At 42.4% G+C, this 13,794-nt stretch overlaps 1 protein-coding gene across 1 annotated transcript; it reads right to left on the bottom strand.

Moving 5' to 3' along the window:
* Positions 1–1,605: 1,605 nt before the first annotated feature.
* Positions 1,606–13,571, bottom strand: bicc2 (bicaudal C homolog 2). Its single transcript, XM_059346532.1, has 19 exons — positions 13,295–13,571; positions 12,147–12,193; positions 11,704–11,773; positions 10,991–11,070; positions 10,662–10,823; positions 10,512–10,565; positions 10,052–10,267; positions 9,542–9,793; positions 9,301–9,432; positions 8,798–8,987; positions 8,122–8,255; positions 7,809–8,014; positions 6,801–6,906; positions 6,272–6,311; positions 4,480–4,643; positions 3,143–3,359; positions 2,853–3,007; positions 2,522–2,621; positions 1,606–2,411 (listed from the first exon to the last, which is right to left on the bottom strand). The coding sequence occupies exons 1-19, from the start codon at positions 13,569–13,571 to the stop codon at positions 2,281–2,283; spliced, it is 2,733 nt and encodes a 910-aa protein (XP_059202515.1). The 3' UTR covers positions 1,606–2,280.
* Positions 13,572–13,794: the final 223 nt, after the last annotated feature.

Raw genomic sequence — 13,794 nt, 5'->3', positions numbered from 1 at the left:
AAAGTTGCTAATTGTGTCTGTTTGGCATTCAGCGCTGGGTTAGCATTTGTTTTTAGGGCTTCTTTGCTAAAAATAACTGCCTGCTGTGGTTGAAAACTATGCTGACGTGGGGAGAATGAAGCAAAAATAGTAAAGCTAAGAGCCATAACACTAAAACAGTGAGCTGGAAGATACTTAAACACTCTTTAATGCTGAGGGGAACTGTAGTGCAGAGATAATTAACTGTGGGTTCGTCAATATGAGTCATTTGATCCATTATTAATATGAACATATTGACTCTAGCAGCTTTAAAACTGTCATCTTCACTTACTCAAATCCATCTCCTTAATAAAGCTTTAACTTGTACTGCTTCTTCTTAAATGTAGACCACTTATATAAACAGGACCAGGCTGTAAATGGAGTCTGCTCACAGTTTAATTTTGCGTGCCGACCATGTAACTCAGCCAGGTGCCAACGTTGCCACTTTAGCAGGTGAAAAGTCCAAGTGGCTTTCCGAAGTCCTCAGGTCCAGATTGTTGCTGGTTCTTCCTTGTAGTTTTCATTCTAGCTGTGTGATCAAGGACCGATTTAGATCCGCAACACTGGGGAGTGCAATTAACTACCTGACAGAAAAGAAATCCAGCAGTGCTCCAGGGCTCGAGGACCAGATTTGAGGATCACTGGTCTAAAGCCTGCCTATGTAATTGGCAGAGACATTGTAATAAGTAGGGATCATCTCTCCCTAATCTGTCACAGCCCACCACTTCCACTCACACTCTCTTTCATGCCTGGCTGCTGCTGCACCAGCTAGCTCGGTGAATGTCTGAACAGATCTGACCCCCTCGTGCCCCCCGGTGGAGGTTTCTTGGATCATTCGCTTCGATGTGGTAACCAACAACACCATTCCAAATTTGCTAATTTAAAGCGAGATCATACTGTTCTCGTTAATACTCTGCCAGTGAGGTCCCTCTGATAGCACTAAATTGCTGGGTGTAGCCTTCTGCTAAATAAATTAAACAGGAAAAAACTCATAAGCGGTTCCAGTGGCTTCACTCCTGGCAACAGTGATAAATTAAATTGGAACTTTCAGGTGAGCAGCCAGGCGAGAACAAACCACATTAAAAGGAGTGTCACATTACCCTCACGCCAATAAATGCATTTACCTATTTAGGTTTTCTAATTCATTTTTTCCTTATCTGATTGTTGCTACTCCACCTTGTCCACCAGGGCCTCTAATGCTATTGTCATTTTGTTTCTTACTGAAACAAGTCCATTATTTTCCATGCAACACAAGTGTGACTTGAATTTATAAGCACAGTGTGGGACACCAGTGCCCTCTGGTGGTCTGATACGAGCTTTGAGCAAAGGACCAGTTCACACCACAGTTGGTTGCATGTGCTTTTGATTAAAAAATACTAATCTGAGGGGCGTCCTGGTCTTAAGGCACAGACTATATAATTGCAATGGACTCTCTCTCTCTCTCCTCTCATTTCCTGTCAATTCTACAATATTAGCATTAAACAGACAAAATATACAGTCAAATGGAAAAACCTTGATGGCAAAATTTTATTTATAGTCACTATCTTCAAACAATGTAATTTATTTTTCTAAATATCTATTTACAATTGCAATGTAGTGATTAACATCGATTTAAAAATAATACTTCACTCTCATAATGACTTACTTATTTACTTACCTCGAATTATTGAATGCCTTCTTGCATTATACTGCACGAGTTGTTTGAAAGTTTGTAAATTTATGTTTTGATATAGTTTTGCCGTTGTTAAATGATTCCCCCATTTACTTCAATTTATCAACAATTTTATCCACCTTTGCATGTGAGACAAACAAAGGTTTCTTCAAGAATTCAGAGTGAGTAATTGATAAATGGTCAATCTGAGGGTGAAGTATTCCTTTAAGCACATGGTCAAAGCATAGAAGTTATAGTTTGCATAAGAAAGGCACTTTATGATGATAAAAGACACCACAAAGGATCAACACGGTTCCATGTTCATTTGTGTTTCATACAGTTTGTTTCTGGTAAAATCAGAGGTTTGGAAGGGTAGACCTCTTTGTCTTGATTTCATATAAAAAGCTTTGGGGTATGGCTGTAGATTAAAGGCACTGGACAAATGTTTACATAATGTTTGCTGCTCTTCAGGCCATTTCAATGCTCATTCATTTGGTCAATGACAAGCAGATTTGACTTCTGCACTGGCAGCAGCATCACTGTATACTTTTTTAGAGACTGAATAGCTCCAAGTCAGTCAGATGGAGGTCAGAGCTGGTTGGCGTCTTCCCTCACCAGTGATTACTCTGAGCAGCAACTTCTAGATCCATGATTCGCGGGAGTCGTCCACTAGCTCCGCCCTCCAGGTAGCCAGGCTTCACTGCAGGCGTATCTGAGAGCCTCCTCTTGCTCTTGGTCAGGTCTGGATGGGTAGATATATATTCCATCATTTTCACAAGAGGGGGTGAGTGCTACCACCAACCGTGTTAACAGATGGAGAAGCAGATCTGAATCCAAGCTTCAGTTTCTTACCTGAGATTGCCAATAACATCTTGCGTCTGGCTCCGAAAGTAGAGATGCCCACTTCTTTTAGATCTTCGTCAGACAGAGTGAGGAATGTCTGGTAGTCAATCTGAATGAGTACAGAAATCAGTTGCATCACAATGCTCATTCATAATGCATAATGTTTTTGTCTGCGGGACACAAGTGTGAGTGCTTCTTTGTTTGTGTGTATCTGTGTTTCAGGCTCTGCGGCGAGTTCACCCACAGTGTGATGCAAGTGTAAGTGATGATGAAAATGAATTTTTACCCACTAACACTTTAAAAAGAGAAGGGTTCAGTTCAAGTCTCTGCATTTGTTTACCTCTTGCTGTTCAAACACATCAATGTATTTGAGTAGGCCAAGCTGACTGAGCAACTCAGGCAGGTCATCTATCATTTGGGGGGAGGGGCTCCGCTGACTGCAGGTTGATGCCCTCCTCGATGAGCACACACCTTCAAAATAGCTGCTGCTCTCCGCTACACATCAAAGGTCAACATTCAGAGGAAAGGTTTAAGATGGCAGCGTTTTTACTCTATTATTTCAAACTGTTAATATGAACAACAAATAAGAAAAAGCATTAAAAGGCCCTTTAAAAGCCACATCAGACTTACAGGGTTTGTCATTTCTGCTTCTATTCATTGACGATGCGAATGCAGGAAAAGAGGAGGTGGATGAGGTAAAAGTAGACGGGGGTGAGGAGGGGGAGGAGGAGGAAGAGGAGGAGGAAGATGAAGAGACAGGCAGAGATGAAGATGTAGATCCACGTCTGTCCCTCCAGTTCTCGCTGTCGCTCCCATTACACAGTTTTCCCATCTGAGCAGCCCATGACTAGAAGGAGACAGAAAATGTAACGGCATTAAATATTAACTGGTATTTCTTTCATCTGCGAACATTTCACAGCAGCACCTTGTACTTCTGTCACTACCCTCTTCTTTCATCTCTCTTCTCCTTGTCAGTGCTAGAGGTCATAAGACAAATGGTTACAAGTGATCACATATTCTCTTATGTGAGAAGGTTTCACTGGATATAAGTAAGCACCAACCTCTGGGTCTGAAAAGTGAAGCCAATGCAGAAGTGCCTTAAACCTGCATCATTTTTTCCCTGAATGGCTAGCAGGTTGAAAAAAAAAGCCAGATTGTGTAGAAGAGAAAACGACTTTAATTCTCATTTGATTTATTACCTCAGTAAACTTTATCCTAATGAGTTTATGGTCTTAATCAGAAATTTCAAGTCTTCTTCAATACAGCATGATGTTCATTCTGTAAATCATGGTCCCATTTAGAGTAAAATGGACAATAAAGAAGTTTTATACCATCTATGAAAACAAGACATCCATAGATCTAAAGATTTAATAAGAAAGCTTATTTTTTCCCTGTTGGGTAGCCTGTGATAATAGCACTCTCTCTGGAAATCATCAATGCAGTTGGCATAGCAAAGGCTCCCAGGTCTCAGAGGACGATTGAACATATTGGAGGAATGCCTTTTGCTCTTATTAACCCAAGCGAGTCTGCTTCTCCATCACAGGCTACAGAGCAGTCAGAGCAGCAGTTCAGGAGGCTTTTAAAGGAGCGGGGAGATGAGCTGAAACAGTTCAGGTAAACAGGTTGCTGAGGAGTGGCTGTGGTGACTGAGGCGATGGTATCAGACCCCAGGTAATTGAGCGTACAAATTGGCAGTGCTTACCACACAGTGAGATAAATGCTCCAAACTGTTAGAGAGCAAGACCAATAATTGAGCTTGTGTTAGTGGGCCGCAATAGGGGTGCTTGTTTTACCGCACTGCAACAAAAAAACTGCTTTGGCAGCTCAAAAACAATTCAGCAAGTTCAGCAAAAGAATAGAAGTCAAGCCTCGAGAGGGAATCAACAAATGAACCATGCTAATGGGGAAAGCCAATTTATTTCAGTTTGTTAAACCAAAGATTGAGTTAGCATGATGCTAATTAGTACCTGTTGCTGGCTATTGCTGATGCTCAGGTAGGGTTTGTAGCTGCGTCGGCTGATGTTGCGGAGCTCCTTGACGGCCTCGGCTGGCATGGACTTGGAGAAGCCGAGGCCACTCCAGGTGTCTGTGGGTGTCTGGACCTCTGTGACCACAGGCTTCCTCTGCATGGCTGACATAGCACATACACACAAAGAGGAGAATACAAACTTTAAAATGCATTAACTGATTTTTTTTGTCCACTTTAGAGCAGCTGAAACAAGCTTATGAACTCACATGCTTGCTAAAAATTTGCTGATTTATACACTGAGCAACACAGAGTGACTCCAACATTCATTTTAAAGTCATGTTTCTGGTTTTTGTTCATGTTTTTTTTATCCCGGCCAACTCCTGAGAGAACTAAAGCCACTAATTTTACCAGATAGTGCCTTAACTTACCACCAAAATTAGTGTGAATATGCAGGTTTTTAAATGTTGGAAAACCAAAACAGGTATGCACGCCCAAAAACAGATTTAGTAAGCATGGGAAAGCAGCATTAAGGCCAAAGATTTGCATGAGCACACACTATCGGAAAGCCAACTTAAATGCTGCACTGAGTAACACAACAATGCATATAGCCTCAGTCTACCCATCTTGAAAATGCATCGCAGGTTTTCTGCATCTCAGATAGCCTGAATTGGACAAGCTGGGTTCAGGTGTTAAATAATGAATCACGAACAGTGCCTCTCCCTGCCAGCATGTGGCATACTTAATAAAACTCAAATTGCTGAAACTGAGATGGATACACACTCTCAAATGACAAACAAGTGACCCTGGGCCTCTGCTGGCAGCCAAACAGGATCCATGTGTGAATGTGTGATAAAAACTGTAACAGCACTCCAAAGAAGGCGATATCAATAGGATTATAACTGGTGGGTTGTTACTTGTGTGGTATGTGTGTGTTTGTGTGAGTAAATGTCCCATTCATATACTGGCATATGGGTGTCTTAATGACTGTGAGGCAGATGGCCCATTCAAACTGCTAATTCATAATCTCATAAAGCAACACTGTGGGAATTTAGTACCATTTGGCTGCAGATCTTCCCAGTATCTCTCATTCTGCATGATGGATGAGGTACTGTTTCCTGCATGTGTGTCAGTGTGTGTGTGTGTGTGTGTGTGTGTGTGTGCGTATGAGGGCACACACACACAACTGTGACTGCATGCATGCTTGTGTGTGTTGTCTGCATTGTGTATCTGCCCCGTGTGAATTATGTGGGAGTGCCAGTGCTACTCTATTATAACTTTGGCACGGTGCAGCCCATAAACAGGTCCCCTTCATCAGTTGTGTTGGCAGTGAGCTGCACTGAAATGAGCCCCCTTTATCAAAAGCCTGCCTCGGCGTGAGATGTGAATTGTGTTGCCTCCATAACATACTTGAACAGACTAAATAGGCTACTTCATCCTGGGTAATCATATGTCATTAAATCATATTTTCTTAACAATATGAGCAGAAAACTAAATTATTCCCAGGTTTACTGTTGCTTGAGGAGCAAAGTTAGAGTACTTTTCCAGTTGGCGCCCAGTTCAACTCTAAAAACAGCAGCTTGGTTGTATATAGGTGGCAAAAAAAATTACAGAAAATATGTTAGGCCAAATTCCCCTGCAAAATGTGTTTTTAATATATCTCTCTGCAGTACACAGCAACTATAGGTCAATAAAGAGAAGAAATGCTTGCTTAGCAGTGCTCTAATTGTTGCTGCAGAACTCTTGAAACCACAGTAAGACAGAAGAAATATTAAACATTTAGAAGCACTAACCTCTGGTTGCCAGCAGTTTTTTCCTCTCATAGTCATAATCCTACAAAGCACAAACAGGAAATGGAGTGGGTAAATAATGCATGAAATTGAATTTTTTCTTTTACTCTGGTTACTGAGCACAGGCAGGGGGAACCTGCTGCTGTGGTGGCAAACTTGTTAATCCTCCGCTCAGTAACCTTTCAGAGTGAGATGACAAATAAGAAGGAGGCGAGCAAACACAAAAATCGATTCTCAAAATTAAATTGCACCAGGGTCAGGGATGTGCAAATCAATAGGTTACATAACATCACAAATAAAATGTCCCTGCTGTTTTCAATCTATCGTATCACCTTCAGTTTGATGTCAGAATGTTTAAGGTGTTAAATCTTGTCTCTCTTACACACCCTCCACCTCTACAAGTCCTTTTAGCACGATAACTCCTTCATTTTCCAAAGTGTTTGAGGGGTTCAAAAACCCTTCATTGTCTGTCCACTGAGATTAAGTTGTAGATGCAAATGCAATCCCTGTTTATTTCCTGTTTTTTCCTCACCTCTGCCGTGGATGAGTCAGTGAGAACATCCTGAGCCAGCATCACATCTCTCCTCAGGCTGTTCCTCCGCTCACTCCTCCCTCCCTCAATCTCTGCGCTCAGCAATCTGGCACATTCAGGAGACAAACACACACAGATGGAAAGACAAGGTTAGGTTAAACTGTGATGGCTGTGTCCAACATTTGAGAGCCTATCAACAAATTCTTTCCCCAGAGCAACAGCAGCACTGTCAGAGGGTTTCAAAGACAAAGACAACGTCATGAGCGCTTTATAATTATGGATTTTTTTGAGGGAGAGTGGCTCCATTAAAACTGCACAGCAAAGATTTTTCTTTTCATCCAGAGAACCACAGAAGTACAGAGACTCAGCGAAAAGAAAAATATAGATGAGGTCAACAAGGTTTCTTTTCTCTAACTTTCTCATTCTGTGTCAGCAAGATCTGTAGATTCTGGATCAGATCTGGCTCATGCTGATGTATACATAGGCTAGCTCACAGCACAGATTGCTGTACTCTTTATACAACACAACTTGTGGTCATGTGTTTGGGAGACTTGAAGTCATCGTGGTTTCCACACTACATCACTGACTGGCTCCAAAGGGTCATGCATTTTAAGATCTTTATCACGAGGAATCTCCAATGGTCTGGTCTCCAAACTACTTTTTGTCACAAAGTCATGTGAGAAGCTTTTAAAGCACTTTTCACAGAGCAAGTTAAGGTCACAAAATATTTCACAAGAGTACTGGTTAAATATAATACCATAAAAATATGCGTGTGTGTGTATTAGCCACACTGTTTACTGTCTTTGTGAGGACTCACCTTCCATCTGGGGACAAAACCTTGTTTGCCAAAAGTTCAACCATTTATCTTTAGGTTATGATTTATTTTGTTTTTTTGGTTTTGATTTAAATAACACACAACTAACACTGCAGTAAATCATCACGGAATGAATGTAAGCTAACACAATGACTTCACATGTGATGGAAATGATTTCATCAGTGAATGCTCACCTGTAAGTTAACGCCTGCCCTGTTGAGTGGCGTCTGCCCTGGGTGAAAACCTTCGTAATTTCAGGACCCTGGAGACTCCCCCTCCGTCCCATAAATCCCACCCTGCTGAAGTTGCCGACTGCATCACACACCTCAGATGAAGACATCTCCATGACCCTGGAGTTCTCATCCTCTGATTGGCCAGACTGATCGTCATTTTCCATAATCTGAAGGGAAAGTAGAGGAATTGTTGCTTCATGCTGATTTCTATTGAGGTTTATCTAACAGGAAGGATTTGTTTTTTACTGAAAGCAGACTATATGAAGAGTTTAACCTTCTCCAGTGGCCGGCTGTCTGTTCCCTTCAGTCCTGTCCTCCCCTCGTCAGCGTGAGAAGTGAGACCTGGTGGAGGTAAGGGGCGGGGCTTAATGCCAGTCAGCAACTCTGAAGTAGTAGCTGGAACAGAGCCTGAGGGGACATGATAGTGAGTAAACTATCATCTTGCTTTTTTGTAACACTGAATAAAACAGTCAAACATAAAAAATAAAAAAACAAAGGTGAAACACAAGACACACATTTCCCTCCATTGCATATTTTGTATGCATGCATAAAACTCACCAGAAAAGGTGACAAACACTTACAAAGAGTAAAAAATAAACAGCTGATAGAGAAAAGTTGATGTATTGATAAAGAGAGAATGTATTAATCTATACAATTTCAGAACCTGGAATGTGATCATGTTGATGAGCTGATTGTTTTTCTAAGACCATAGAAATAGAATAAGGATGTAAAAAGATGCTTCTCCATGCTTTGTACACTCTGCTCATTTGGTTGTCACTGCTGCAAAACTGCCCCTCAGTAAGTGACTTGGAAACTGATGCAAATCAGTTTATACTGAAGTTAGACACTACACAGTAGGTGTAACAATTTAACAAATTAATAACAATTTGTTGGAAAAGTGTCCTCAAGTTGATACATATATAAAGATACATATATGTGTGCATGCTCACCCTGCTCAGAGAGACGAAGCTGCTGCAGCAACATGTTGAGCCAATAGCTCGTCAGCCCGCTGCCGCTGAGTACGGGGTCAGGGGTCATCTCGGTTACCTTGGCAGTCTCACAGGAATCCAACCCGAGGAGCAGACGGCGGGCCTCATAAATACTGGAGATGTTCCTTTCCAGACCTTTCACCACCACTGACTGATAAATGTACACAAATACAGTTTTACATCAGTATTCAACACACCACAGCACATGACACAACAGGGGAGAGTTGTTTTGCATCCAAAATCAAAGTGAACATTCAAGAAATATTTCAATAGACATTTCTTATTTAATCCAGTGTGTATTAAATAAACAATCAAAAGCTGTATAGTGTTGTCCTGGATTTAAAGTGAATTTGAAAAGATGACACTTGTAGGCACACAACAACATTTCTGTTTTGTTTAAGATAGGGACAGATGGGGAATACTAACAAGGACAAAGCAGTGAAGCTATACTGGTAATGTTGTACCTTGCTGGTCTGTTTCACTTTGGGCTTGACACTAATGAAGACTCCCAGGTTTTGCATCATCTGAGCCAGCTTGCAAGGATCTGCCTCCCCATCTTCTCGCATGTCAAACATCAAACACACAGGCAGACAGTCCTGGATGTGCACATACACAGGACGTAAAATAACAACAGACAAAGAAACACAATCGTACCTCTCAGGATTGTTCAGCACAATGCTACCAAAACACAATGCCATACTGTACCATGAGCTGCTGCCGGGCCAGACACACTCCGTCAGGGCTGCCCTGGATGAGAAGTGATGAAGGGCTCTGAGGTGCACTGAGGTCTGGTAGGATGATCTGGGTCTGAGTCTGGTGCATGACACTCAGGAAGTGAGCTCCGTTTTGCCCCAACAGGAAGAGATGCTGCTGGGAGGTGACGTCCATCTGGCTGCTCACTATTCCACCTGTGACCTCTGACCCCAGGAGCAGGTCCATCAGGATGCAGGTCGCCTTCTGACAGATAATCATACACTACTCATCAAAAGTTTGGAACACCCCCATTTAATAAAAAAATAAAATTTAGGTAATCAAAAACTAAAAAATAATTTAAAGTTAATATAAAACAGGTGTACAGCTTTCTACAGCAACGGCAGTAAATTATGCATTTAAAGTTAATGCATACATGACAATATCTTATACATTAATTAGACCTATTTCTATGTGTATGAACTATTCACTGGATTAACTTGCTCTGAACTGTTTGACACTAACCTTGACAGCAGCTGCGTTGCCCTGCAGGCCCCAGACGGTGCAGCAGCTTTCGTAGAAGTTGGGTTGTGCCTGAGGATGAGGTGGCACGGCCCTGAAGCTCACACTGACCCCCAAAGTCTGCACTACCTGCTGGATGAGCGGGGAGCTTGCATCTGGCAGAGCCTGCGGCACCAGGCTGACTGGGAGGTCAAAGGTCAAGGACAGTGGCTGCAGGTCCTAGGGCATGGAGGATTGGGTAGAAAGAGTGTGATGGAGAGGAGACACAGAGAGGAGGGGGAGATAAAGAGATGTGAGACAAACAAAGGCTTTTTGATAAACGCACCTGTCTTTTTTGTGCCAGCCATTCTATTAATCATTCTATTGATTGCTGTGTCTTGACAGGAGTGAAGAAATTGAGTTTTGAGACAAATAAAAATCTATCCTGGGTAGTCTCTGCTCAGACTGTACAGTGACTACTCACTCTTATCCTCCTCCTGGCTTCCTCCACTCCTTCTATGGGTCCAGCGATGGAGACCTGGTCAAAGTTGAAAAACCAAAAAAAATGTTTATATACTCTTTTTTTATGTTTCCTGTCAAAGCAGCAGTTAGTGGCTCATGAAAATTCTGTTACCTGGTTACTTTTCTCTCCTGTACCGTTGTGTCGGTTGGAGTCAGGGAAGTGGATGTGACAAGATGTGACCTCCATCACCTTTTTGATGTTCCCGCCACCTTTTCCAATCACGTGGGAGTGCTCTGTGTAGGCCACATCCATCTTTAGAGTCACCTTGTTCACCTGGATTACATATAAAAACAGTCCTGTCATTTGTGCAGATGACTTGTAAATACTTATTTCCCTTAATCTGTCCATGGGGCAGAGCCACCTGTTATGTTCACAGTAGCACAACATAAACTTAGTAACAAAAAGATTTTCCAAATAACTTCTTGCAGCAGAGCCCTCACCCTGGTTTCCAGCACTTCGAGTATCTTCTTTTTGGCTTCCAAAACATTGGCTCTCTTCCCTTCCACCTTCACATGTGGATCTAGATGGAAATAAGAGTCATCAATCAATAAGAATCAACACTGATCTGTTTAACATTTTACCAACCAATAAAATCATTTTATTTCCCAATATGTTCCAGTGAAATAAACAAAAACCCTCTCAATTGTTGCCATAGCTTGCTAAAACATAGGAAAACTTGCATGGCATAGTTAACATAACTATAGCTAAGTCAGCAATTTACGGTGAACTTACATTTGTTTTAACAAGTAAAACATAGTTGTAAGACTTAAATCCAGCCAGTTAAATGTATAGGCTATGTATGAATAAATCATAATGCATCACATCTTCAGGAGTGTCATAGATTCTCCAAGATTATAGGAAAGTGGCACTGAGATTTGTGTGTGATAAACTGAGACATAATCGAGGCAGTGTATCGAACTGTCTGTATCGTGTTGAGACTCTGCTTTCATTTTTCTTTCTTTCTTTCTTTCTTTCTTTCTTTCTTTCTTTCTTTCTTTCTTTCTTTGGTCATGACCACTGGTTATTTTTGTTTAGGAGATGAAAATGGAGATCTCATCTTGAGTTTTCTTTTGCTATAAGAACATAGAAAAGAGGAAGGAGAAGACACACAGAGCACTCTTATTGTGTGACTGAAATATAAAGAATCTGTCACCTTTCTTTGACTTGGCTCCAATCTTCAGTTTTGACGGCCATTTCACCTGAGTGTCAGTTTCTCTCATCACCTGTGGAAGCGCAGACAATAGGAGAAGGTGAAAAGAAAAAGACAAAGCTCTCATTGTATGCCACAAACCACAACGCACACGCACAGAAACACCTCCAGACACACAGCAGATCTCTTCGACCTAAGAATACAAAGAGTAATTTGCATCTCAAAGACAGCAATTATCACCTCCATAAAACCAGTAATCGCTGGATGCAGAGTATGGAACAAATGTTAAAATGGGGGCACTGATTCTCTCACTGATTTTTAAGCTACATTTAACCCAAGGCTTTATGTGCTGATTATTATCATTGATGAATTTCACTGAGGACAGCCGCCTCTTTTTTCTTTTTGTCTATGAATAAACTGTTTTTCTGGTGTAAACTTCTACTTACTCTTTCAAAAAACTCCTCTCCTGTCTCACCATCGCCATGCTTTGGAGCTGAAAGACAAGCACAGATCAGGAAAAAAAACACAGACATAGATAAACCAGGTCAGCAGCACACCATTCCTCTGTTTACAGCACAAGTGTTCAATATGAAGCATGTGTGTAAAGTCAACATTTACGTGTTGACTCATCTGAAATTTGCTAAGCAACAGGAACAAGAGGTTGCCGGGAACATAAACAATTTTAAAAGGCCATCGCCCCACGGTGACATTTACAGGGTACGAGGGGGGCGGGGGCCCAGGAACGCCCTCACCCCCTCTCATCACTCTGGGTTACGCTGGCCAGAGCTGAGGAATGGCGAGAGAACAGTGTGGGGTGGAGAGAGAAGGTGGTTGAGGGGGCAACCACAAATTAGCCCAGAGACAGCTAATCACATGGTACTTTCTGACGCAAAGACCTCCCACTTGACTTAAAAATGAAATAACAACTGCAAGATCAAGATGGAGATGTGTTTAAAACAATAAGCAGAGCACTTCTCAGCATATCAGAGGGAAGTCTCGGGTGCAGTCTGACAGGTTATGACCTTAAGGGCTAAGATACAATATTTACCGCCTGACTGACAGCGTTCAAACAGTCGCAGTCACGCACACACATCGAAACAACCCACAGTTATCAGAGCTGTCCCATCAAGAGTCTGCGTGAGGACAAACAGACAAACATCAGCCTCTATCTGCGGCGGTGTAAGAGTTTCCCCAGTAACACAGGGGAGGCATTTGTCATAAACCTGCCAAGCAGCGATAACTAACAGAGGCAGTTACCTCTGCTTCCCAGACAGGAATGATAATAGCAAAAAAGACTTCTGAATGCCTAAGCCATTGCAGGTCATAAATCACTGTGATACAGCAACAGGAGTTTAGTGGATGGCAGTTATACTGATGGTGACAACAAGGACGCAGCCAGCTGCAGGCCCTGACAGACACGCAGGGTCAGGGAGATAACAGCGGCTGTGAGGAAGAGCACACAGGAAGGTCACGATAGGCATCAGAGACAGAATAACTTTTAGAAAAAGCAGCTTATAGAGAACATTGAAAAAGTTGATAACAGTGTCAGTAGAAAAGTCCAGGTGCAGGGCATTGATGGCCTCAGCTCACTCACCATACAACATGTTCTCCAGCTTCTTCCTGTCGATCCTGAACCTCTCCTCAATCCACTCCGGGTCCAAACTCTGCCCTCTTGCATTTTCCTGCCCGGGCACTGAGCTTCCACCCCCTTCCTCCTCTTCCTCATCCTCTTTTTCCTCTCTGTCACATTGGGCCTCGCTGGGCTCAGGCTTCACTGCTGAGCCGGGTTCTACGCTAGTTTCCAAGTCAGGCTGCTGGGGTGCTGTGATGGCCGGGACCGGAGAGCTCTCTTCGGTGGTGGTGGTGGCCATAGCAGGACTGAGCCCTCGTCAGTGTTTGTGTGTGTGTGTGTGTGTGAGGATGTGTGCATGTGTGTGACCAAGGAGACCAGCAGGGAGAGAAAAAAAAGGGAGAGTGGGGCAAGAAACACCCCCTGTGCCTTTTCTTTAAATCCCCCGCCCCCTTCACTTAATTTAGTACACAAATCTTACTCTTTCTCCCTCTCTTCGTGTTTAAGGCTTGAAGGATTTGCTG

This window comes from Centropristis striata, chromosome 12 (genome assembly GCF_030273125.1).
Source record: "Centropristis striata isolate RG_2023a ecotype Rhode Island chromosome 12, C.striata_1.0, whole genome shotgun sequence".
NCBI classification, from domain to species: domain Eukaryota; kingdom Metazoa; phylum Chordata; class Actinopteri; order Perciformes; family Serranidae; genus Centropristis; species Centropristis striata.
The sequence above is the reverse complement of the archived record's forward strand: the minus strand, read 5'-3'. Positions and strand labels throughout refer to the sequence as shown.